At 40.6% G+C, this 27625-nt stretch overlaps 1 protein-coding gene across 3 annotated transcripts in view; it reads right to left on the minus strand.

Annotated features, from left to right (window-relative positions):
* Positions 1-27625, minus strand: part of thada (THADA armadillo repeat containing) — a 98801-nt gene that overhangs the window by 27622 nt on the left and 43554 nt on the right. For all 3 annotated transcript variants that reach the window (XM_044372477.1, XM_044372478.1, XM_044372479.1), the window contains exons 29-31: positions 24169-24337; positions 10366-10469; positions 7011-7093 (exon numbers count right to left, since the gene is read on the minus strand). In XM_044372477.1, coding sequence (XP_044228412.1) covers positions 7011-7093; positions 10366-10469; positions 24169-24337 — 356 coding nt within the window. The remainder of the gene's footprint in view (positions 1-7010; positions 7094-10365; positions 10470-24168; positions 24338-27625) is intronic.

Raw genomic sequence — 27625 nt, forward strand, 5'->3', positions numbered from 1 at the left:
AACTTTGGCTAGACACTTGCACATGCTCTCACACGCAAGCACACAGCTGGATTTCACATCAGCTTCCACCGTCATTACCCAAACTGTGAAAAACAAACCCCAGACGCTACGTGTGTGTGTATGTGTGTGTCTGACAGTGTGAGAGAGCTGACCTCCTTCTTATGCTGATGGAGCTTTACAATTTGCCCTCCCTCTAATTACCCTAAAAGCTCTGTCCCTACATATATATACGTATACATGTGTGGGTTGCTCCTTGTTCTAAAAGTCTCTCAGTAAACAAAAGCAAGCTAGAAAATTACAACTTTGTGTAACAACCACAGAAGCTGGTAGATTCCTAAATTCATTAGCAGCAGTTTTACTACTTTACTAGCCCGAGTACTCTTCAAAAATTACCACAGATTGTCGGCCACAAGATTATGACAAAGGCAGTGCATGCAGGAAGGAAGACTTAAAGATTTTTTTGGTAGATTGAAGCTCTGCTCTCTATTGTGCCAAAATATTAATACCGACAGTAGCGTGAAAAAAACACTTTAACATATATATCAGATGGAAGCACTGAATATGTTGAATGGGATTTGAAAAGGCTCAAATCCCATTCAACAAATCCTCTAGGGTACTGGTTCCCAATCTTTTTGGCTTGTGACCCTTTATAGCCAAGAAATGCATGCTTGTAATCCATTGACACAGGTTGCATCATAATGAGCTGTGAGCAAGTCAACCAAAGATTGATTTCCTCCTTAGTTTTATCTGAACAGTATCAGAATTCTGAAATTGTACAGCTTCACAAAAAAGAAAAGATTTCAATAAATCAGAAAAAAAAAACCCAACTATTTTTAGGCAGAAATGTTTTTTCTTGTCTTTGATCCCTCAGATTTATCTTGTGACCCCTTAGGGGGTCCTGACCCCCATGCTGGGAACCTTTGCTCAGGATGGCATAAATTGTGCGCTGGATTATCCTGTAGTATTTCATTGAAGTTGGAGTTTAATAGAAAGTTCTCTTGACACTGGGTTGCAGTGGTCGGTGCACATTTATGACGGTAAAAGCACATCTTAAGGTTAAATGGGTGCAAGCAGCCAAATATGGATCCACATGGCTTACCAAGCTGTCAAACATTAACATCAATCCCAGGTGCTAAAGCTGCTGGAAGCCTAATTTTTGTCTTTGTTAACGCAACACTCACGTGCCCATATGTAGAGGACATATAAAGGGTTTTTCTTTATTTTTACCATTTTCTACATTGCCGAACGATACTAAACACACCAAAACTATGATATAACACATGGAATTATATAGTGAACAAAACTGTTAAACAAAGCAAAATATGCTTCATATTTTAGACTGCTCAAAGTAGCCACTGTTTGCCTTGATGGCAGCTTTTCACACTCTTGGCAATATCTCAACCAGCTTCATGAGGTCGTCACCCGGGATGCTTTTCCAACAGTCTTGAAGGAGTTCCCACATATGCTGAGCACTTGTTGGCTGCTTTTCTTTCACTCTGCGGTCCAACTCATCCCAAACGATCTCAACTGGGTTTAGGTCGGGTGATTGTGGAGGCCAGCTCATCTGATGCAGCACTCCATCACTCTCCTTCTTGGTCAAATAGCCCTTACAGAGACTGGAGGTGTGTTTTTGGGTCATTGCCCTGTTGAAAAACAAATGATGGTCTCTCTAAGCGCAAACCAGATGGGATGGCGTGTTGCTGCAGAATGTTGTGGTAGCCATGCTGGTTAAGTGTTCCATGAATCCTTTATAAATTGCCAAAAGTGTCACCAGCAACGCTCCCCCACACCATCACACCTATTCCTCCATGCTTCACGATGGGAACCACACATGCAGATACCATCAGTTCACCTTCTCTGCATCTAACAAAGACAAGGTGGTTGGAACCAAAAATCTGAAATTTGGACTCATCAGACCAAAGTACAGATTTCCACTGGTCTAGTGTCCATTCCATGTGTTTCTTGGCCCAAACTATTTTCCTCTTATTAGTCTCCCTCAGTCATAGTTTATTTGCAGCAATTTGACCATGAAGGCCTGATTCACACAGTATATCGTGTGTCTGCTACTTGAACTCTGGGAAGCATTGACGTGAGCTCTAATCTAAGGTGCCATTAATTGGTGATTTCTGAGGCTGGGAACTTTATTGAACTTCTCTGAAGCAGAAGTCTTCCCTTCCTGGGGTGGTCCTCATGAAAGCCAGTTTCATTATAGCGTTTTGTTGCGACTGCCCTTGAAGAACCTTTCAAAGTTCTTGAAATTTTCCGGATTGACCTTGATGTCTTAAAGTAATGATGGACTGTTGTTTCTCTTTATTTGGTTGAGCACTTCTTGCTATGATATGGATAACTACAGTAGAGGAATTAGGCTATTCGCTGTATACCAACACTACCTCCGCTCGACACAACTGATGGTCTTAAACGCATTAAGAAGGCAAGAAATTCCACCAATTAACTTTTGACATGGCACACTTGTTAACTGAAAACCATTCCAGGTGACTACCTCATGAAGCTGGTTAAGGTAATGCCAAGAATGTGCAAAGCTGTCATCAAGGCAAACAGTGGCTACCTTGAGGAATACTTCGAGGAAAAACTCTTGAATGAGTGGGTGTGTACAAACTTTTGACTGGTACTGTACATTGAAAGAGTTACAGGTTGTTGTAATCTTTCCTCTCCATACTGTCCATGAAGCAATACCTTAATAGATCGAATACAGAAATGAGGGACAACATCCACAGTCCCCGCTACCTTACATAGTTGCGGTAATTTTTGGTACCTTTGCATGTTTCCCCAGACAGTGTTTCCTTGCTGAATAATATGCTCTGGCGGTTGCATTCATGGGACTAAACTCCTGCAATAAACCTACATGTGACTTCCAGGATGAAGAGCCCCACTTGATCAGTCTAACTCAGACTGCTGAAGGTTCGTAAAAGGTATCCTGAGTTTTCTGTAAACAAACAAATTTATATTTACATTCAGTGTTTCTGTCTAAAATATGATGCCTGTATCCTGGCCACCAGCTGTTCATTAGAGGAATAGAGTGAAACCTTCAGCAATGATGTGTATCACGAATCTTGTGTCTGACATACAAACATAACAAGGACCCACTCTAAAAAGTACTGCTCTATAGTGCTACTAGTGGCAAAAACTCCACAGAGTACCTTTAAGCTAAACTTTAGAATGCATTTTTGCACAGAGCAAGGACTGTGGATTTTGTCCCCCATTTCTTACAGTGTAGTCATGCTCCATACTAGCCACAGCCAGTATGGAGAGGATCAATGATTACAGCAATAAATAACTCTGAATAACTGAATCTATCCTTTAATATTGATAAAGAAGTCACAGGCATGCTATCATGACAAGACTAAAAAGTACTACTGTAAAGAGACTAAAATACATATAACATGAAATTTTGGATTTCTAGAGACATGTTACAATAATGATTTACCAAGAAAATAATTATGGCTAATTCCCAGTTCTCTGCCAGAGAAATAGTGACTTTTATAACATCATGTTTTACCATCATCATCTGCTACCACACTAATGGAAATGCACAAATTCCAACAAACTCAAATACTTTCATGCTTTTCGGTCTGATTTATCCTCTCTCCATTTGTCTCAGTCTCTTTTTCTACTTTCCTCTCTCCGTCTTGCTCCAAACTTTGCTTCTCATCTTACTGGCGTGGCTGCAGAGCAGAGAAACAGAAGACTGGTGGAGGTAGAAATGAAGCAATGAACGGAGGGGGCTTTTTTATGAGTCCGCATGGATCAAAGGGCTAGTGTAGAGAAATGTGTGCACACATACACACATGCACCAAGACCTGTGTTCAGAGCCGAGAGGGATTGGCTGGTAAATGCAAAGTTACTACTTAAAAGGGAGGAGAGAAAGAAGTAAAATTGAAAAAGCGAACTGTTCACCTCCTTTATCCCTAGTGTCAGGCACTCTTAAGACCCTGCTGTTTTCATTTGGACTTGAACAACCTGTGGCTTTTTAACTCAACATCTGATTTGTCTGAAAGTGCAATTACACCACAGGAAAAAGGGTGATGGATTGGAAATGAGAGATAGAAGGAAGGAGAAATAAAAAGACAGACCGACAGAGGTCTCTAACACCCCCAGAGGCAAAGACAGACTTATGATAATAATAGAGAGGCATTAGAGGTGTGTAAGCTAGAGGGAGGGTGCTTATTTTGTTATGTAAGGGGCCAAGCCGAGTCGGGCCAGGCCGGGCCCTGAATCTACAGGCTTGTTTTGAGAAATCCTCGGTATTTCCACTGTCAAATGCGAACATGTGTTCAGCACATGGCCGACTGAAAACATAAGTGCCTCCCCCTCCTCTCTCTCTCTTTATTTTCCCTCTCCGTACAGCACTCCTCCATAAACTGGGTCATAGGCACAATCCCACCATCTGTCAGAGAACGCTTGCCTTCGGTTTCACATTCCTCCACTGCAGAGACCGGTCCGCGCACATGTGCACACAACCACACACACAATTACGAATCCACACAGACACACAGCAGGGGGCTTCTCTGAACTATCCGAGACATGAGGCTGACTTCTGTCAACAGTCAGTCTAAAAGCAGAGTGTAGGGGACAGCCTCGCCAGCAAACGTTGCAGGCTCGTCTGTTCAGACGTACAAGTATTCAAAGTCAAATTCACAGCAAATGGAGGGAACACAGTTGCTGCTCACCGAGCTGATAACCTCCTCGGCAACTGGCTGACATCAGCAAAAGACCATCTAGACAAGATGAAGACTAAAACAAGAGTGACAACAAATGTTTTCAAAACTAATTTCAAGAAGATATATAAAAAACATATAGATAAAAGACAGATAAATAAATAAAATAAATACAATTCAATTAAAAGCCAGGCTAAAAAGGTAGGTCTTGAGTTTGCTTTTAAAAATACCCACACTCCCTGCTGCCCTCAGGTCTTCAGGAAGGCTGTTCCAGAGACGAGGACCATAGTAATAAAAGGATGCCTCGCCGGTGGTTTTTGTTCTGACTTTTGGTATAATTAAAAGTCCACTACCAGAAGACCTGAGGGTCAAAGAAGGTTCATAGGATAAAAGCAAATCTAATAAATAAGTAGGACCAAGACCATTATGAGCTTTATAAACCAATAAAAGGATCTTGAAATCAATTCTGAAGCAGACATTAAGCCAGTACAGAGACTTTAAAATTGGTGTAATGTGTGCTCTTTTTCTGGTCTTTGTCCATACACATGCAGCTGAAGCAACACTACCTGGGATATTCTTCTTCTTGGGGAGACCAGAAAGCGGAGCATTACAATAGTCAATCCTGCAGGTAATAAAAGCGTGCAGTAATGTCTCTGTATTGGCTTGAGAGAGGAACGGTCGCACTCTGGCAATGTTTTTCAAATAATAAAATGCATTCTTTGTTATATTTCTATTGTTGGGTTCAAGACTGAGATCTGAGTCAAAGATGACTCATAGGTATTAAATCCCTGTTGACAGGGGTTTATTACTGCTATTGAGAAATGGCAATTAAGAAAAAAATTTGCTTGCAGTTTCACATTGAGTTTCTGTCTCTGAGTTTCAGTACCAATGACCAAGACTTCAGTTTTGTCCTGGTTGAGCTGCCATCCATAATTTGATATCTAACATAAAGTTAAAAATGGCATCTATTGGCCCTGGGTCATGAGGAGACACTGCAATGTAAAGCTGTATGTCATCATCATAGCTATGGAAATTGATGCCTCCTGATGCATTTCCAAGTAGCATCCTATAAAGACGAAAAAGAGTAGGACCTAAAATTGAACCTTGAGGAACAGCATAATTCTTTTTATAGTTTTTTGATGAACATTCATCAATGCTTACAAAAACTTTGAAGATTAGATTTAAACCAGTTAAATACAGTACCAGAGAGGCCAATCAAACTGTGAAGTCTGTCTAAAAGAATGTATGTAGAATGTAATATGGAAGGTTTTTCATATCCATATTGGACCTGAGGTCGTTCACAATCTTAACTAGTGCTGTCTCAGTGCTATGATTGTAAATCAGATTGTTATTTTTCAAAAACATTGTGACAGTTCATAAAGTCATTTAAGTGGTTAAAAACAAGCTTCTCTAAAATTTTACTTAAAAATGGTAGATTGGATACTGGTCTGTAGTTAAATATACAGGATGGAATGTACTATTTCCATTCTGATCTATCTGGCTGCCACTCATTTAGCTTTCTTTACTGCGAAGACACTTTCACTGGTGTCATGAACTTAACTGTTTTGTTTCTACAGTAAGTACTGTAACTTTGTGTGACAAGGAAGCCAATCAGTGATTAGTGAGCTAAGGTCCACACCAGTGGAAGAGCAGGAGACGTGCATTGTATTGTGTGAAAAACAACATAAGCACCTGCTTTGCAAGCTCAACAGTTTCATGAGACAGGAAGTGTATTTGGCAATTTTTGTCAAAAATATGAGAAATTGATTATGATGCAGGAATTGTTTGAGATGTTTATTTGGCCATATTGATGCTGTGACAACTTGTTATTAAATCTTTGTGTTTGTAACTGTTTAAATTCTCGATGAGCACTTCCTGTTCTGCATGAAGAAGCAACTGCAATTTGGTTTCCAGCCACTTTTAAAGTCAACATCTTTTCATAGTCAAAAGACAGATTTTGAATGTCCATCTCATTAAGAGCAGCTCAGTAATGTTTTCAACGCCAAAGATATATTTGTGGCCAATTGGCTCACGTTGGCCTACTGTCTTTGTGGCTCCCTCCGATATATCAAGAGGAACTCAGCATTGTATTCTAGGGTAAATCATCGGAAATATCACATTTCATCAAGTATATTTCAAAGAATGCCAACCTTTTAAATTTTTAGTGCTACACCTGTGAACACCAAATGCCTTAAACTTCACAAAGGTAGGGTTTACTATAGGATTTTTATATTGGATTGCATTAGATTGTATTTAACAAAATGGTAACTCACTGTATATTTACTGGTATCACTGATAGTAAATATGCAACTTGTTTTCTTCAGCTGCACTCACCTTCCAGAAGACTGATCTTTGGCCCACACAGGCAGACCAGGACATCCAGACAGGCTCCTCTGGTCACCACACAGCTATTCTGTCTGAAATGAGAGAAAGTTAAAAATTCAGTTTTAAAAATTGTGATGAGCATCATTTATGATTTTTTAACTACACTCAACTGATGTAACCTGGATAATATGTTTCAACGTTTGATTGTGTAAAACAGAAGAAAATCTAATACAACCATATTATTGTTTAATCAAACTTATTACGACTCAATTCTGGAATTGAATTTGTTGGTTAAACTTCAAATTCATGCTTCAGAACCTCTTACAGTGAAGGCCTCCTTTTATTAAGGAAGCCTCTTAAATGTTCCTTAGCCACTTATCAGGCTGAAGTGATAAAATTACAGCCTCCAGTCACTGATTATCTGATTTTCCCTGAAGATCACAGACACTAGATTTTCTACCAGGCTCATATCTCACTGCAAAATATTGAATTAGGTCATTGCACATTTGTACTTCAATGGCTTCTTTGGTTGTGAAGATCTTTGGATTTAGTGCAGTTTGAAGTGTGATCTCAAAGGCTGACGTCATTCACCCCAGTGCTGATCAGTGCACCACTGAGGAGTTTTATGAATCGGATCTTCTGTTTATATCTCAGGTATGCAGTATACTAACATCAATGACATGTTTGACATAATTTTTCTTTATTAAGGGGGATAAAAATTCCTAAAACTAGATGTATGGAGTACAACGTGTGTGCATGTGCAGCCAGGTTTGTAAGGTAAGATTTCTGTTTTTCAAGACACAGTCATGAATAAGTTTTTTTTTTTTCTTAATTGTCAATTCTCAGCCCTCACATACACTGAAATGAAATCGATCCTCTGCATTTGACCCATCCTATACACTAGCCAGTGCCAGTGGTCAGGGGCAATGACAGGAGCATTAATTCTAACAAACATGTCTTTGATGGTGGGGGGGAAACCAGAGCACCTGGCAGAAACCCACGCAAATACGGGGAGAACATGCAACCTCCACACAGAAAGGACCTGAGATGACCAGGATTCAAACCCTGAACCTTCTTGCTGTGAGGCCCCTAGTTTTGTTTTTAACCTAAATTTAAAGTCTAAATTTGGTTGGATTAAATTGAGTTTTGAGTATTTACCATTAAAGAGCTGAAAAGCCTCAGCCTGTACTAGATGTTACTAATAACAGTAACAATGTCTTGTGTCCCACTAAGCCATGACAGTCTGACAGAGAGTACCCTGAAAATGAAGCAGCTAAATGGAATTCAGCCATTATTTATTTTATCATTTACACCTGTGCTTTTCCTACTGTAACATGTTAAAATGTTTTCTGTGAAAAAGGCAGATTATGCATCATTATGTGTGATGATGCTTGTAGATGTGGTCCTGCTCACAACATCACACCAGACAAGTCTGGTTCAGGAAGAATCCAGACTTTCTTGGATTCCTGGGCTGCAACTAATGATTGTGAGCATATTCGTTTAGTCTACTGGTTATTTATTTTACAAATAATTGAAAAGTGATTGACCAATCACTTTAGTTTATCAAATGTCAGAAAATAGTGAAAATGCCCATCATAATGTCCTCAAAATTGTCTATTTTGTACAACCAACAGTTTGTGTTTGGCATTTTTACTTGATAGATGACTAATAATTGATTAACTAAACTGTTAATGTTGTACTGATCAACTATAAACTACTCGTCTTCTAAGCACTATTCCACAGCTGGCGCATGTGACCATGATTGGAACAATAGATGAGTCATTTAAATGTAGACCAAACAAAAAGTTACTGTTATTACTGGGTCACCAGCTCACTGACTGAGATGCTGAATGAATTTGTGTTTGTATGTGTTTTCATTTGTGGTGAATCCTTGGAGTCAAGAAATGTGGGACCATCACATGAGATGCCCCCAGCTTTACGATCATGGATTTGAGTAATTCACTTACGGTATAAAAACACACACACAAACAAGTAAAGGCTTGAACAGAGAAACTGGTTGTATTTATTTCCCCTCTCTTCATAACTACACAATAATTGATTTACTATGTAACCTATGACTCCTTGCTTTCACAACAGTTACAATGTAGAATTATTAGTTATATTATTTGTGAATGTTGACATAAATTCGGTGCATCTATAGGTTTGTGTTTAAGTGAAGCAGCATGTGTGGGCAAATGCGAAGTGTGTGTGTTCAGTTTATGTGTGCATTCAATCACTGGTATGACCACAGTGCTGTGAGAGCCCACAAGTGTGTGTGTGAGAACAAGGGAGACAGTGTGCGAGCTTGACGTCACGTTTTCATCACTCGGATATTAATAACACACACGCCCACACAAATCCTTCACACACTTCACGCACACATACACAATACATGTGATGGAGCATGGGAAGAGGGCCGGGGGAGTGTGTGTGTGTGTGTGTGTGTGGCTTAAGTGAGAACAGATTTGGGCAGGGATGAGTCCTGTGAAGTGGGCTGAGTTTGTTTGTGTGTGTATGAATATAAGGTAATATTATAAAATAGACTGTAAGAAGTAGACTCCTTACATCATAATCCAAACAATACGTTGGAGTATATTGAGCTACGGTAGCGTGTGCAGTCATTGCTGCAGCGTTGACACCCTCTGGGAGCCAGGAAAAGTCCGAAATGACACAACATAGAAACAGTGTGAGGCCAAAACCCAACACTGACTCAGACCAGACGAACAATGCATTCCATCGTTTTTGGAAGGTGGCCGCTTCAAATTAGTGGTGTTCTGGAAGAGAGAGGAGGTTTCTTTTTCCAAAAACAGAGATCCTCTGACCTGTGTTGTCCTTAGATCTGGGCGCCTGGCGCTGTGGTGCTGCATGATCAAACGGACGGACGGACGGTGGGCGCGCTCTGGTGAGCAAGAATTCACCTCGTCATCTTAATAAAGGCTCATCAGTGTAACCAAGCGAAGCTAGCAGGGCTAGTGTTGCTAACCCAGCGACCCTGTGTTATCTGCTGTAGGCCTGAATACGGGGGAGAGTGGAGACCCAGGCCTGACCTCAGCCGGGCAGGAGGGGGGCGACAGGGTAATCTGTGACCCATCTTGAAGCCTCGATCTTGGGTGAGAGGGCCAGAGGTAGAAGGGAGGATGGGGGAGGGTGGGGGGTCTGCGGATGGAACAGCAGGCGGTCTCTTTGAAATGGAAGCCTGGGCAGGACATGAAGCGGACACGGCCAGGGAGGGGATGAACGGTGAGACAAGGAGCTATTCTTCTGGTGAGGGAGCTGGAAGAGCGGGAGGGATGCTTATCTGTGCGTGCATGCATGTATGTGTGTGTGCGCGCGTGCGTGTGTGTGTGTGTGTGTCTAAGATTACCGAGAAGCGAGCCACATGCGCTGACGGAGGGCTTTGCCGATGCCATTTCCTGCTGGCAGGGGTCTGTGTGAGTCAGTCTGGTAGGAGCGCAGTAGAAACAGCACCTGCGTACACACAAATACACATACACTTGATTTTATATGCTTGTGAAGACTATAATTTATTACATTTATACATGAGCCAGGGTCAGCCTAAATGACAAAATGTTGCTTGTTTAGTCATCCACTAAAAACAGTCTACAGCCACGCTAGCTGCTCTGTGAGGCTGTTAGATACTGTTAGGAACCACAGCACTGGAAAAATTTAAATTTTGACCTGATGATGACGCTAGACTATAAGTTAGAGGATCCCTATATTTCACAAAGTTCACAAATGTCTGCACCAAAGGTGTCACAGTAATTCATCCCTAGTCGTCAAGACATTTCGCTGTAAATCACAAATGTCAACCTTAAGGTGGCGCAAGAGGAAATGTCAAGATCACCATAGACATTACGATACTTTGTCTGGGGACCATGAATGCCTATACCAAAATATGTGCCACTCCACCTTGTAGATCTAGAGATATTTTACTGGATATGTGAACATTTTGACCTGGTGGTGGCACTACATGAAAAGTCAGTGGATCACTGAAGTCATTAGGATTCATCCTCTGGGAACCATGAATGTCTATACATATTCATAGAGCCATGCAGCTACCTAAGAACACACTAAGAGAAGTGTCATGGACTCATGAACTACAGAAACTGAAACCAGAAGGTTGACATCATGAGCATATTAACAATTCTATAGTACTGTATGTGTATTGGTGACATGATAGGAAAGTGGTTAGCACAGTCCATGAGCTGCTCGCTCTGAGTGGTAGACCACCTAACCACAGTAACTAATAAGAACCTGAGAAAGACACTGACAATGTACAGACTGAGTGACCATAGTGACCATAACCACCCGCACCTGACCTGACCCGCACAGCTAGCTGTCTCATTAGCTGGAGAGCTAATATCTGAAGGGTGTTTCTACTTGGATAGCACCATTTTTGTTGTGGTAGATGCCAGTTGTTTGTTGACATTAGTGGGAGTGAGGCAAAGCAATCGGAGTGCACAAAAACGTCACATCCTTTGGATTTTCGTGGAAAATCCAGCCCAGATCCATCACATCGAAATCAGTCCTGATATACCCAACGGACAAAGTTGGGGAGGGTCTCATTTTTTAAGTTCCATTACAACCCATTCACTCATTTGCTTTATTATTCTAACATATAGACCCCTGAAGATTAGGAATTGTGAAGGATTTTGTCTTAAGTGAATGATTCAATGTCGAGCAAATATTCTAGATCTGCTCTGCATGTCACGTCACTACACATTACATCACATTTTTCTATTTGTCCAAAACAGTTCACCTTAAATGTTATTTAAAGTTACTCTGTAAGTTTTCTTGCTCCTTGGCACACAACCCACATTTAGAGTTGTTTTTTTTAAATGACACTATTTCAAAGATAACCCAGAGGAATTTTGTATGACATTTAAAGTACTGAATTTGTAATTTTTGTTAAAGTAACCTCTGGTCACATTTGTTTCCTGCTGCGTTGTGCTAAACTCTCACTGGAAGTTTCAAGAGTTAATCTCAGATTGCAGTCTGAGCAACACAACCGCTAAATCTTGATGAATCTTTCCACACTGAACACAACAAAATCATGTCTGAAACCAGAATGTTTAGTTAAACGGTCAGAGACATGAGTCTGTTAACACTACTCAGTAATTTTACCAACTCTTAGACAATACACCTAAATTAGCTCTTAAAAGAAGGTAGTGTCCTCCCTTTAAACATGTTGCTAGCTCCAGAGAACCATCATTCCTCTCATTTGACCTCTGGCCCCTGTGGTGTAAATGTGTGTCTTGAGAGGATAAGTAAGGAAACAAATGCCTGCAGTAACACCAAGTCCAATGGTGATAGAAATGGTGAATAAATTCTCAAATGAATGATGACATTTCATTCTTTTCACTGTAGCTGATGTGACAGTGTGTGACTGAGCCAGTCTGTAGCAGGTGGACCGGTGGTTGGGAGTGTTCAAAGGCCAGGACACAGGCTGGCTGGCTGGCTGGCTGGCTGGGGTGTGTATTCTGGGCCTTGGTAAGTATACTCTTTAAGCCGGGGCCATGGCCACAGACCAGTAGGAAGCCATTCATTACGCTGTGCAGGGAAGGCAACATGGGGAAAAACCAGGCCGACCACGTAGCACCAAGCCTGGCCACTGAGTCCTGGCCTGCCCCTTCTCTTCTCCTGCAGTCTCCACGCCCAGGCAACACCCACTGGCTCACACAAACAACTTCCACACCCCTGGGTCCTCTTCCTTTTGCTGTCATTCTCTATGGGCTTTTCCACCTACAAGGAGCCAGTGTTAGAGCGGATTTCCAAACTAAATATTGAACCACTCCAAGTGATTCCACTGCTGAAAGACTGGTTCTGAGGGATCGGTAATCTTGAACCAGTCTCTGCAAATATTATTTAAGCTTCTAATTCACATCCATGAATCCCATGTGACTGACAAATCCAAGAATGTGTTTCCAATTCTGGTTTGCAGGTCAAGGCTCACCTATGTTGAAGTTTAACTTGCTAATTTACACTTTTGATTATTTGACATGTTGTTTTGATGCATCCTTTGTTTGAGAATGGACTGGAGTAGTCCATGATTGTAGCAGTGTCCCAACACCCTGTTTTTTCCATACTAAGTTACCAGACCACTCATTTAGAGCATCACTCTTACAGACTACTCTCAGTCTAATATCACTTTGCTCAATAATCCTGATTACCTACACTCAACCTGCAATATCACACCCTGTTTTGATGCAGAGTGTGAGCCAATTTTATTGTACTGAACGCAAGTCTGACCAAACCTTAAGCCAACGAAAAAATCTGCTACATTCTGGCCGCTGCTTGACAACATTATGTCGAGGGCAGGGTATTGTTAGCATATAAACCCAACATAGTTCTTGCAACAAGTAAGATCATGAGCAGTGGGGATCATTTTTAGGCTTGATTTGAATAAAAACTGGGAAGTTACAAAAAAGGTCAAAGGCCAGATGTGGCCTTGGACAGAGTACTAATAAAAAGGTAAGAAGGATGAATTTGGTCTATGTGTGATCAACAATAATCATGTCTGCAAGTTGCAGGACCACCACCTAAGATAATCATGTCAAGTTTTCAGGCTTTTTCTTGCAGGCTGGCGAAACTCATAAACCACATTATGTGATTATCAATGCTTGTTGGTATGCTTTGTGTTTATTGCTGGGAGAGCCATTACATCTAGTTATGAAGTCAGTTGACTCATTCAGAAGCACAGGCCTGCTGATTAAAAGGTTGGTTCAGCAGCAGTACCAGTGCCAGCACTGGTTCCAGTGTAAGAGGAAACCTTGTGTCTTATTCCCTCTCCCTGCACTCTCCAGCTACACCTCATCCACCGGGCTGGGAAGTCCCTGCATGGGAGGCTCAACCGGCTCAATCCAGCCCAGCATGGAGAAAACCGGAATATTTATAGAAAATGCTGCCTCCCTGTTCCTCCTCCCAAAGACAGAGTACAGAACTACACCCCATGTGGGAGGCGATGCTGGGATTGAATCAAACTCAAATGAATGGGAGATGATAAGACAGTAGCACAGACACTTGGTTCAGGCTGATTTTTGTATTTTGACCGATTAACCTCTGTGTCTGAATGAGGCTTTTTTTTGTATTTGTTACGACTGTTGTCAGTGTAAAGTACTATGCATAGGATTGTCCTGCTACAACTTCTTGTGTAAGAAATGAATGAGTTAAATTTCAGTATGTCCTTCAGACTGTACTATAAAATATATGTTTGAGAGAATGTCAATTTAATATCAGTTTCGCTTTGATACATTTTAAATTTTAAATAGTCTCTGAATTTTATTTAAACATAAGTATTTGTGACCAGACTGAAACTGACTCACTTTTAGAAGCAACATCATAACTTAAAAATGCAATTATGTAATTGATGAAGACTTTTAAAGCTTAAAACACAATTTTTACAGGGCTGAAAGCCTTTATAAGCCTCAACCTTGGGTAATGTTGTTCAGAATATTAGGTTTCTGTGTATTTTATTGAGATTTTTTCATAGTCTGACTTGACAACCAAATTTGTAATATTTACAAAATTTTATGGAGACTCATGATCTCAAATCTATTTATCATTAATTTTTCATTAAAGGAGGATTAATTGGTTTTGGCAACTTGGGAGCAGCAGAGCAAGCTGTTAACACAACTCTGAGTTGCCCAGTTGTTGTGGTGAAGAGGTTAGCAAACGATTGCCTATATACACATCCACATTAGCATTGTTTGAAGTTGTTTTTGGCCATATGACAAATGTGCTGTGCAATACTCATTCTCAACATGTACCTCTGTTTTAGTCTCTTAGAGGAAATAATAAAATTACAGCTGCTAAATGCTCCACTATGTTCCCAAGGTAGGTGCTAACTTTGTGTGTCTGTCATTTGAGGCTGGGCAGGTAATGTACAGGAGTTTTATCAGAGCTGCCTGTGGCTGCTGCCAGAAACAAGGTTGATGAGAAAGATGAGACAATGAGATGAAAGATGCTAAAACGCTCAGTAGAGGTGAAAGAGACTGTAGAGTTGGGTGATAAATTGCCAGTGGATTGGTCATTATGAGCTACCTCTTGTGCATCAGACATTTTCATTTGATTCATTGTAATAATATATTGATTAGTGCAGCTTTAACTCCCTAATATTCTCTCTACTTTATGACCATATTAGTACAATGAACCCCCCCCTTGTGCTTTGGGTTGCAACTTGTATGAAGCAAAAAAAGTTGGTGAGGCAGTGCTTAACATGAAAAATATCAAAACGTATTTGTACGCCTTGTTTTCTTGTGAGACGTTTAACTACTTGTATGTGTGTGTATTTCTGTGTGTGAGTGTGTGTTGCAACAAGTCTTACTCCTCTTTTTGGCCCGGTAAAAATAGTGGTGGTGGATGTGAGGTCCCTTCAGACTCTGTTATCAGCCTGCCCTGCCGTCCCTCCCACTGCCGCAACCACAGACTGACCACACGCTGTAGCGAGCATGCACATGCACAGCATGCATGCACACACATGCATTCACACACACACACACACACACACACACACACACACACATAACAAGTGCAAATAATTGCACGCCAATTCAATGCTCAGTCTAGTAAAACACATGCACAAAGAAACATATAAATCGGCTTTCACATAAAACCAGATAGAGGTTAGGCAAAGTGTGGACGCGCCCAATTAGGCAGAAAGAGATCCCAATAAAGACAGGCTAAATTTAAAAAGAAATAAACACACTTTGTTACTCCACATAGCTGGATTTTTGCACCAAAAAAAGCATGCATGTGCCCTCTCGACACCAAGTCATACTCCCTCACGTATATGCACATAGGCGTAACAACCAAGCAATTTAGTGGTGTATGTCTGTGAATGCATGCAAGGACTGTATAACGAGAGTTTATCTTTGTCGCTGTTAGAAAAGTGCATCTCAACTAGCCCCCAGGGAGCTGTTTGTTATTTCCATTATGCCCTCCAGGCGGGTATGTATTTTTGTACTGGGAGCATGAGCTGTGCATGTGTGTTTATGTGTGTATGTCTGTGTGGATGCGTGACATTCAGTAGAATGGGCCCCTTGTCATCACTCCCGCTAGTGTCTGTTAGGTCAGTAAAATGTGAGCCACCTCAACGACAGTAATGTAATGCAGGTGTCAGTTAAGGTTCACTTTCTTCATCACAAAACTGAAACTGCATTGACATAATGACAGAGCCTTTGTACTTTACATTCAATGAAAACAAAAAAACAGTTAAAAGATCTTCCAGTTTTTAATTTTAACATCCAAAACCATATTGGTGCACAGCCATCCAACAGCCCAACCGTTACACCATGGATCAGCCTACACAGTTTTTTTTTTTTTTTTTTTTACAATACTGACCGTGGCAACTCAACAACAGTATGTTGGAATGAAAACCTACTTGTAACCACACTCAAACATGATCTGTACACAGTATCTCAGAGAACAAACATCAAATATAGAATTATCCTAAGAAAATAATTGAAAGCTGCTAAACAGTAGAAGCTTCCCCGAGCTGACGACGCTGACATTTATCTATTTATAGAGTTCTGACATGTTCTCACAAACTTTGTTCCGAACTCATACTTTTAGCAGACTTAAAACCAGTGCAAAAAAAGATTTGATTTTGTTTTATTGTGAGAACTGCATTGAGGCTAACAATAATTATTTTTTCATATCTCAATACAGAAACTTGAGGACAAATTCCAAATGTAGGTGGCAAAAACAGACTCCAGGACAGCTGCAGATTATACTTCATTCTTGCCCTCAGTAATTGTATGACAAATTGTTCAAGGTTTCCATTCAAGAGTCCACTTACTAGCTCTGTCTGGGACTTTAAACCACATTTCTTGGTCTTCATCAGCAGTTAGAGTTTGCTCAGCTGTCATCACATGACGTGAGTATGGTACTTACGTCATGTAACCTCGCTTTCATTCTAACTTTACGGCTCCATATTTTTTTCATTTCTAAACTTGTAGTCTTTGGCCCCAACCAATATTACCACAAGTGACATCACTTGAGTGATGTAGTAGTACTCCCCAAGACTTGTAAATACACTTGATGGGTTAAGTCGAGGAGTTCCTCTTTAATGCAATGAAAATATGGAAAGTGTCCCCAGCATGGCAGACTTCCTTATGTGGCTCCACCAGCATACAAAACTTTACTCTATAACTTTACAACTTCAACACTAAAGTGTGACACTGGCATCAAACACCTGATAATCTCCTTGGAAGATACTTCTTGTGTTATAAGCAGTACAGCTGGTTCAGCTCTGAGGGTTTTCTCAGAAAGTCCACGCAGACCACTGACCAAAAGAAAATTACTAGAAGATAGATGGGAAGAATTCGGAAAAAACACCACTGCTTCCAGAGAAAGAGAAGCTGATGCTCCTGCTTCACAAGCCTCCTTCTCCTCGGTCTCATTTAGCCTCTGTTGTGGAAATACACAAAGGATTACATCCGTCAAGTTGGCTCTCCTCAAACCACCACAGGCCGCAGCTTTAATACTTCTGGCCCATACCAGGCTTTGTGGGCCAGGGCTGTTGCTGGCGCGTGTGAAGAGCACAGTCCAGCGTCGGGTTGGGTTAGTGCCGGTCTGTCCGATGGGCTTGTTAAGCTCAGTTCAGGTTATATCAACAAAGGTTTGGGGCACATTGGAGTGATTGAAATGATTCCTGTGTGTTTTAAGATTCTTTATCAAAGACAAGGCCCTTACTCAGGCCATCCAGAGGAGATGACTGCCTCCAGATAAACTGATAAATCAGGCTCATATTGACTTTGCATTAAAAACTGGATATTAGACAGTAAGTCTTATCTGATTGTGACATTTTGATATGCAATGATTATTTAACTTTAAATAAAGAACTTGCATTAAGTGTAGTATTATCGAATATCACTAGAGGGTCTGTCTGTGAAGGCCTTGTCACAACATAATTTAGAATGGTGAAATTTCACAGCAAAATCAATTTATTTCAATGGAATTGAAATGAAATGCAATCAGCAGATATTGCTAATGGGGGAAAATTAAATCTGTGAGACCCTTTCCTGTTCAGATCAAATTTGAAGAACTTTGACACACAAATTTGCACCACTGACCAATAGCAAACCATCTTGTGCTGACCTTTGAGGGAAAGGAGAGCCGGAAAGTCCAAAACAAGTGAAGGCATACTTTGGGTTCCAACATCCACTTTTATAGAGTTGCAAAATGGGAGGAGCAGCTGTTGTTATTCCCCTTTCTGTATTAGTATTTTAAATTTTCCTAAAACGATGTCCTCAATGTTAGTTCATGCAGAAACACTCTGGATTCTTGGATAATTTTAACAATCATATCGATTTATGTTATGGCCATCTGTTTTAATTATTTCACTCCTCATCTCTGTTTGAGGCTAGCAGCTTGAGGCTACATTAGCCGCTACTAAAATAACACACCCGAATCTCTGACCAAACTGTAGGTCAAGTTGCATTGTGGGTAATGTAGGGGTCTTGAAAAGGAAGAATATATAAATAAAAAAGACAATGTGTCATGTTCTGCAGCATCAATTTTGATTCTTTGTAAAAGAAACAACTGTCCATCATGAGTCCAGCCAAGCTAAATGGGCTGAGTGCTCTTAAAGGATTTCTGCTCAGTGAAGCATTTTGAAAAAGCTTCAAACATAAGTAAAGGAATAAGAACGGAGGACCACACATATTCATTCCACACTGTTTAATTCAGTATACAACTCAACGTCCTGTCCGCAGTGACCCAGAAGAAGTGCAACATTAGAAAGAATAAATTGGGGTTGGATGGAACCATTTTCATGTCTGTTGCTATCAGACTTCTTTACAGTGTGTGAGAAAGTCAGCAGGGTGGTACTGCCTGTCTCAGTAGCTGTGATGGTTCCCAGCTCCACACTTGGCCCACTAACAGTTGTTCTTTGACAATAACAGAGGAAGTAATTTCTCCCTCGAGCAAAAACATCTGCTACCTGTTAAACACACACCCACACACACACACTGAAGCATATTAACATACATTAGGCATTTCCAACGGCTAAACACAATGTCCTCATCATCTCAGAATAAACACAAGTACACAAACCCAAGTAGATTCAGGCACACACAGTAGTTCTTACACTCTGTTTGCTGATTTTATTTTAAACATCGTATCTCACCATCATACACGAGTGCAGAGCATTTTACACACACACACACACACACACACACACGCTCCACAGCGTGCATGGCTACTATCTCCTCTATCAGACTGTGTTGAGATGCTCCCCTCTACACGTACGCTGCAGACTTCTATCTCTGTTTTACTATGTTTAGACCACTTCACCTGCATACGACTCTACAACCACTGCTAATGACAGTCCTGGCCCCATCCCACAACTAAACACGCCTTACATATCTGCCTCCATCATCTCCACGATGCCCCCACCCACCTACACACCTGCTATCTATAGCCTGGTTACAGACCATCCTTACAGATATACACCACACTATCAGGACTCTTGTCAGTAAGGAAATCCCATTGAATCAAATGTTTTTGGTCCATGTGTTACACTCTTGTGGTGAATCTGTTTGATGTCAGGAAAAAAAAGGAACTGTTGTATCATAGAGGGTATGACCCACACTGGGAAGTAACATCAACAACATTGTGAAAGAAATTGGAAAATGAAAAAAGAAATCGCACGTCAACTTTCGTTTCACACAGTTCACATATTTTCTTTTATAGGCTGTAAATGGTGTATTTAAAGAATCTTAACAGTTGTTTTTCATTTTGGTCATCCTTTCTTCATTTGGCCCCAAAGCCATAAAAACTGGAGAAACTGAAAGGTTTGCATGCCTTTCACGTATATTATATATATATATATACACATATGTACATGCAGTATATATACAGAAGATGGCTAACACCGCCATTGGGTAATACAGAACTAAGGTGACGTTTCAGATTTAAGAGTTATTGAAACTCTAAGAGGTCATCAAGTAGGAGTTTGTGCCACACTAGAAGTTTTACATTCTACTTATTTGGTCAGGGGTGAGATGCTTCACTCCTCACAGTTTTTAATGAAATTTTATTTGCTGTTGCGAGATCTGTAGATAGACTAATTTAGATCATCAAGTACAAAATGTTTAGATAAAAAGGATTTAATAATGGTCCTTGTCTGAAATGTATGCAGCACACAGTAACGGGCTATAGCAACAATAGGATATGAATATGAATGGGGCAAAAGAAGGATAAAATGGGATATTGCACAGGATCATAAAGCTGAATGTTAGACAGATGATTACAAACAGTGACGTAGAACTATAAGAGAAGAGTGATCCAGTAAAGCTTAGAAGACAGTGTGTGAGGTAAAATGGGCTGGTGGAAGGAAAAAGGAAATTAAATGCCAGAGGAAGGGCTGCAGGCAGTAGTTATGCTATATCCCATACAGACATGTTTATGTCTGTGTGTTTGTGATCTCTCATCTCTCCTCTGCAGGAGAAGAGAAACAGTTTAAAGACAGAGTCCACAGAGATGACATACAAACAGGGCTTAAACCACAGGGTCAAATTCATCGTGGTGGGTAAGGTTGTCAGGCTAGCAGCTTTTATTGAGACACTATTGAGACTTTTATATACTGTAGATACTATTCAGTCCAGAGCAGTGGACTATTCAGCAGGTCATTAGGATTTCATCTGTGTCTTCTTGTGTGTTGAACTCTCAGTATGTAATAATTCATTCTGGTCATTTTTCCTCTATCATTTTAAATTATAATTTGTCATTTTTAATTTTAGTTGTGTGTCTGTTATTGTAAACAGAGTGATTATTTCAGTTCAGGCCAGCTTCTTTTTTGTCTCATGCATGTTTTTATTAGCCATGCTAGCAACTGTAGGAATAAAAATGTCAGTCTGTCCACCAGTTTGTTCCAGACTAGAATATCTCAGCAACTATTTGATGGATTGCCATTAAATACTTTACAGACATTCATGGTCCCAAGAGGATGAATCCTCTGACTTTTCCTCTAGCACTACCATGAGGTTAAAAATTGTGGTTCAGAGAAATATCTCTTGCCAACTATTTGATCGATTAACATTAAATTTGTTTTCGATATTCATGGTCCCAAAGTTTTTACTCTTTCAGTGAAATATCTCAACATATACTTGATGGATTGACATCACATTTTGTACAGATATTCATAGTTTCCAAACAATGTATTCTAATGACTTTGGTGATCCCCTGACTTTTCCTCTAGCGCCACCACAAAGATGTGATTTTTGGTTATTATTGAAATATCTCACGACTTACTGGGTGCATTGCTGTGAAATTTGGTACACATATTCATGGTCCCCAGAGGATGAATTAAAAACTTTGATCCCCTGATGTTTCATCTAGCATCATCATAAGGTTAAAATTTCTGCTTGTTCAATACTTTGATTCGTGACCTAATATGCTAAACTAAGATGGTACAACATTATGCCTGCTAACCATCAAGATGCTAGCATTGAGACTGTGAGCATGTTAGCATGTTGTTAGAGATGTCTGTAAATCAGTAGATACATTTTTGAGCATCGCAACCCCCACGAAATGACTTGTTTCACTATCAGAATTTGATCCATTCGGTCCAATCACATTTTGAAAGTCTAGAAGAGCCACACGATTGAACTGTTTTATCCTCATTGAAGTTAACCAGAGCACTAAACCAGAATTTAGCAGTCTCGGCTGGTGGAAGTTCCTGCTGAGCATGCTCCATGGGCGCATTGGGCCCATAGAGCATGTGCAGTATGTTTTCAGCGAGTGGCATTTTTGGCTTCATGCGCCACTGAGCAACTTTCATAGGAATGAACTGGGCCCCACCTCCCACGTTGTATCCAGTTCTCTTTATATATCCAAGAAGTACAACCTCACAGAGCCACTATTGTTGCTGTAGACTCTTAATCTTGTTGATGCAGCAATTCCTTTAATCTAACATAAATTTCTCTTACAGGGGAGACAGTAAACCATAACAACAAAATACATGATGCTAGGTCATGTGCTCAAGGGAAATAACAGTGTACTGGAAAGGTGTTTTGATTCATATAGTCCCAGCTTACTGTGTGCAAAAGTGTTGAATCCAAGGAACATAAATTAGTTGTGACTAATCATTCCATTAATTCTATTATTTATTCTATTAAGTAGTTTACGTGTCTTGTTGTCTTTGGTCAATTTCTTCTGTCTGTCTTGTCTTTGGCTACCTTCTTGTCATGCTAAGTGTTTGTATGAATTTGGCAGAAGAAGACTTTCAGTAAATGTTCACCATAATTTGCACCTTTGGAAGAAAGTTTTATAATGTTTGTGTCCTGAGTTGTGCCTTTGTGTCTAGTCCTACACTCACTAAATTGTAGATGTAAAATCATATTGTTGAGTTCACTTGAACTACTGTAAGTGTAGACAAATCTGCAGCATGAGGTAGCTAATGGCACAGGCCACACACATTACATAAGACAAGACAGAAAGGATGAAAACGAGGCACAAAGGACACATGACAGGACAAAGAAGCTACCTTATGTTACAACATCCATTACATAAGACTCTAAATTACACAGAGAAGGGCAAAATATGATCTCACCCTTTTATGCGGGAAGGAAAGACAGGGACACAAACACAATGAGTGAGGAAAAAGTAGTAGCAGGAGGAGGGAGGGGGGGCAAGACAGAGAGAGAGGGAGAGAGAGAGACAGGAGAGAGCAGTAGGAAGAGGAGATAGTGAAGACATTTTGAAAAGGAGACAGAAGTAGAGAAACACAGAGAGGAAATAGATGGAGATGGATGCGAAAAGACAAACGCAGGAACAGATCTGGAGACATCTGGGGAAGCTCCACACATGGCCGCCATGACAGGAAAAGCAAACTCAAATCCACTCTCCTCCTGAAATCTTCTCTAAGCCTTTAAGAGGCCGACCTCCCCTCCTCCCCCTCACCATCCTTGCCTTCATCCCACAGCAGACCTCCCTGCAGTCCAGACCGCTATCAAACCGTAAGTGCTCCATCAAGGAGAAGGCACAGGTCCTGAAGAAAACGATGCAGTTTTCATTCTTTGTGTTGACCCCTCGGCTCGGTTCCTCCCTCACCGACCCCATCAGTGTCGTTCAATAAAAGGCTTGGGAAACTCCCTCTCCTCTTTTCCTCCGCATGTGTTGATATTACCGGCAGACAGTTTGGTTGTGTTTGTCAGAGTGTGATGACAGAACTAAACACTGGTATTTACCCAGCGATAACCGCCTTGTCTGGACAGGCTCTGTGTGGAAACTGAGTGTGTGGGACTCAGAGCAAATGTGTGTGTGTGTGTGTGTGTGTGTATACGCTGAAGCTCGATGCTCCATATCTATAATCTTTGTGTGGGTGTACGCTATCGTAACTTCATGGTAATTGAATTTTATATTTTGTCTTGGCCTGTCAAGTCCAATTGTGAAGATTTCATGTTTTAACTTGAATTAAAGGATTATAAACTCTATAAACTGAGGGCAATCAATCCTGAGAAACATTGTAAATATAAATACAAGGCTGCTATTTTTTGTTTTAGTTCTGAAAGATTTATATTTTGGGAAATGACACAAGAACTGATGAGAAACTGTTGAGTATCATAGGAGAGTGTGAGAGTGCTAGATACTCTATATCATAGCATGCATGTGAACTGCATATTTTAGTACAGCTTTATAACTGCCCACTAACGACATGCTTTGATTAAAAATAACCTAATAACACAAACATGTTTAACAGCCCTGTCAGGACTGGGTGAAACACTGATGACATATTTGGATGTTAATATTTTGACCAATACATGCTCACAGTGAAGGTTTGAGCAGTTTTACTATGAACGGACAGCAAGAAGAAAAAAAGAAAAATATGGAAGATGTAGACAATATGATCTGTTTGTGTTCTGCTGCCAAGTTCAGTTTGATTTCACAGTCCTAATAAAGACTACAGTTTTAGCCAGATGTACTAGTGGTTACTCCAACAATATTAAAACAAGCTCACTACAATTTATAACAGATCTTTTGATAGGAGCCACGTGAGACATTGAACCGTAGAACTGCTCAAACTGCAGATGGTTCGGGGTTTGATTCCATCACTAAACAAACACTTGTGGTCATTTACGGCACTCCAGATTAAAGCCTCCACTGAATGTTATATACAGTATATACGAGTGTGTTGGTTTATGTTGGTGTGCGTGTGGGAGCAGACCTGCAGCAGAGTCCCATGGATGTGATTGTGTTGGATTTTGGGTCCTGGCTCTGGAGGAAGTTCCTGCAGCAGGGAGTGAACGGTGGACGGGACCTGAGTGACCAGTACGAAGGGAACCAGGGCCCGAGCCGCCATCTCTCTGGTCCGGTACACAGCTGAACGACCGCATCTGCAGAACACACACACACACACGCAGAGCAGCAACCTTAGTGTCATGTAGCTGCTTTGTTATAATCTTTTAGTCTTGCATCGTCATTGCATTATGTGTTTGAGTTATTAGACAAAGTTATAATGTCTCACATTATTAGAAGTTATAGGTCATTATTATTATTATATATACTGTTCAGTTTGACTTATTTTACAGCTCTGACCTTGCTATGAAAAATAATCTAATGTGTGTATTATCTAGAGCTGACCCCTAATAGTTGACCAAGTTTTCATTAGCCAGTTAGTCGCACAGGAAAAACTCCAAACTCCTCCATTGAGGAGCTGGACTTTGCCAAAATTAGATCAAAACCTAGTATATGGAATGAAACGCTAGAGGTCGACTGTGATAACAGAGGCACCGATTCCTCTGGAAATATCTGTCAGCTTCGGCACTTTCCTGCTGGGAAACCACCGAAAATGAAAGACAGGAGGATTTAATGGAGCGTACTGATACACAGGACTGAAAAAAGTAACTCAATCTCCTTGCTGGTTGTTCTGACAAATCAAAACCATTTTCTGATGCCCCAAAAAATAGATATTTAAATGATTAAATTAATATCATAAACGTGAGATGACTAATGGATTCAACTAACGACTATTAGTTGACTAAGGGGCATCCCTAGTGTTATCATTATTAGTTGTCATGATTATTTTGTACTCCAGCTGCGTTACATCATGGATAAATTCTTGAGTTAGGAATGATGACCCATCACTTCTTTGTTTTGGACGGTTATTTTTATGCAAAAGTTATGTAATATCTGCATCTTTCTTCCTCTCTCTCTCTCTGTTTCTCTCCCTTACTGCAGCGGAAAAGATCAGAGTCCAAACAGCTCTGAGGCCAGAAGCTGACTGATAAACCTCAAATCCAACATTTTCAAATCATTACCTAACCGGGCCCACACAGATCTCTCTCTCTCTCTCTCTCTGTCCTCTTCTCTTCCTCTCACACACATTGTCATTTACAGTATGCACGGGTGATAGAGTTTGTGGCCAGTCACCCTGAGTGCAGGCTAAAATTAACCTTGTTTACAAGCTGATAGTCTTTCCTTCTCCAGTGTCATAACACTACCATCACTGACAGGAGGGAAGGACATGACCAAGACCTGAGTGAGATGAGAAGCCCGGTGTTTGTCTATATAGTGTTTTTCTCCTGGCAGAGAAGCGCTGGCAGGGTGCTGGAGGAACGCTTCATCCCAGTGCTCCCAGCGCTTTTTTGATGAAGCGCTGTGCAGTGGGTTTTGTTCCTATGACAACAAAATCTTGACAATATATTACCACTCTAACTGCTGCTGTGTGATAGACTAGCATCACCCCTGTGCTTTTTATTATCTATTTGTTATTCTTAGGCTACTATTCTTAGGATCCTATACTGGTTGCCTGAAAAGGAGCGACAGTGACACCGGTGCCTTTCTGAAAAGTTCAGAGATTTTAAACTAGAAGCGCTTGGTGCAGTCGTACAAATAAGGTTGAATGCTCTGAAAAAAGACACTAGGTGCAGCACTTTTTCTCTGGGCTGTCACATGCGACCGCATACGCTCTCTCTCCTCATTGGGAACAACTGAAAAAAGACACTGACGCTCAGAAAAAAGCTATATGGACACTCAGCCTGAGTCTCTGCAGTAAGCTTCTGGGGGAAGTACAAAAAATACAAAAAAAAAAAAAACAATTTTAAATTGCACATTGTAAACATTTTATTGCCATAAATACCATTATTTATTACTATTCATTACTATTGTATAATGAAAAGTATAAAATGTGCTGTTTAACTCCAGAAAAATGTATTTAAAGTAACAAGGAATTCAAGCTATACTATGATTTAAATAGAGTGTGTATCGCTGTCAGCTGCCGAGTCATTCTGATATTAACACAATTTTGAAATTCTACACATAATGGCTACTAATCAATCTAATCATGAGATGAATGACAGAAATCTCAACTACATTTTAATACCTTGATATGGAGGCTAAATAGTGGCAAGATAGTTTTACAGTATGAGTTATACTGTGCCTTTGACATCCATAGTCAGTGTTTTCAAGTACTACGATACATTTCATGGACTAAGATTACTGCCTTTAACACATACTGGCGTTAAATCTATGAATCTATCTATGCAATCGATTTTGGCACAACTTTTGCTGCAGAAAACAGCAACATCTTACAGCAATGCAACATGAAATGATCCAGATGTATTGTATGTATGACATTTACTACTATTTTATATATTATCTATTCTTCAAAATAAAACTGAACTGCACCTTATTAAAATTGAGGATGAAAATTGAATGAAAAGTGTATATGTGCAGTGAACAGTGTATATGTTGTGTCCTACATATATAAGATGTATACATATAAGCAGAGGATACAGCAATTACATGCATGCCTGCAGAGCAAAAGTCAAAGGAGGACAAAAGGTGTGTGTGTGTGTGTGTGTATGTTGCAGGCTGTTTATAGTGTCTGAGATGGCATTAAAGATGGATGTTGAAGTCAAAGAAGCGGCTCGGCTCCGCTGTGGAAAATTCAGCGAGAGGTTCCAGTACAACGTGAAACGCCAATTCATCACCGCAACGGTATGCAGAGATGAAAAGGAAGCTTGCTTTTGCGGCTTTGGCATAAAGGAGGGTGAGATATGTACACAAGCCCACGTTTGTGTACGTTCCACATCTTAAAATTATTTGCACACGCCGCTGTTGTGTGCGAGAGAGACAAATAAGAAGATAAGAAGTTGGACGCAGTGAATAAAAAAAAAGACAAGAGTGGAGATAAACAAAGAGGGGGCTGTTTGGACCAACAAGTCAACTGTCAACAATTGCTTTTCCACCTGCTGTTCACATGCCTTCCCCCCCCCACACACACACATACACATACACACACACACCGACCTATGGCCAGACAGACAAACCAAAGCCCATGTATCAAACACAGACAACAGTTTGCATTCCTGAGCTCTACACACATGTACACGTGTATTTCTGTGCACAAACGCGCGCACACACACACACACACACACACACACACATCTAATGACCAAAATGTCCATTCCTCACTTTCCACCCCTCCCAGCCCCCATTTGGGGCCCATATGTTAACTATCTGTGCTAATTTGTCCCAATGAAACTCTTTTGCAAAAGGAAATGACAGTTTGGAAGGGTGTAATTTTAGAAACAGGGCCGTCCCTTGTGGGGTCAGGAGGCAGACTGTTGACTGGCATGGACGGGACTCATCTGGGCCTCATTTTGGAGAGCTGGTAGAAT

Source organism: Thunnus albacares, chromosome 14 (assembly GCF_914725855.1).
Source record: "Thunnus albacares chromosome 14, fThuAlb1.1, whole genome shotgun sequence".
Taxonomy (NCBI): Eukaryota; Metazoa; Chordata; class Actinopteri; order Scombriformes; family Scombridae; genus Thunnus; species Thunnus albacares.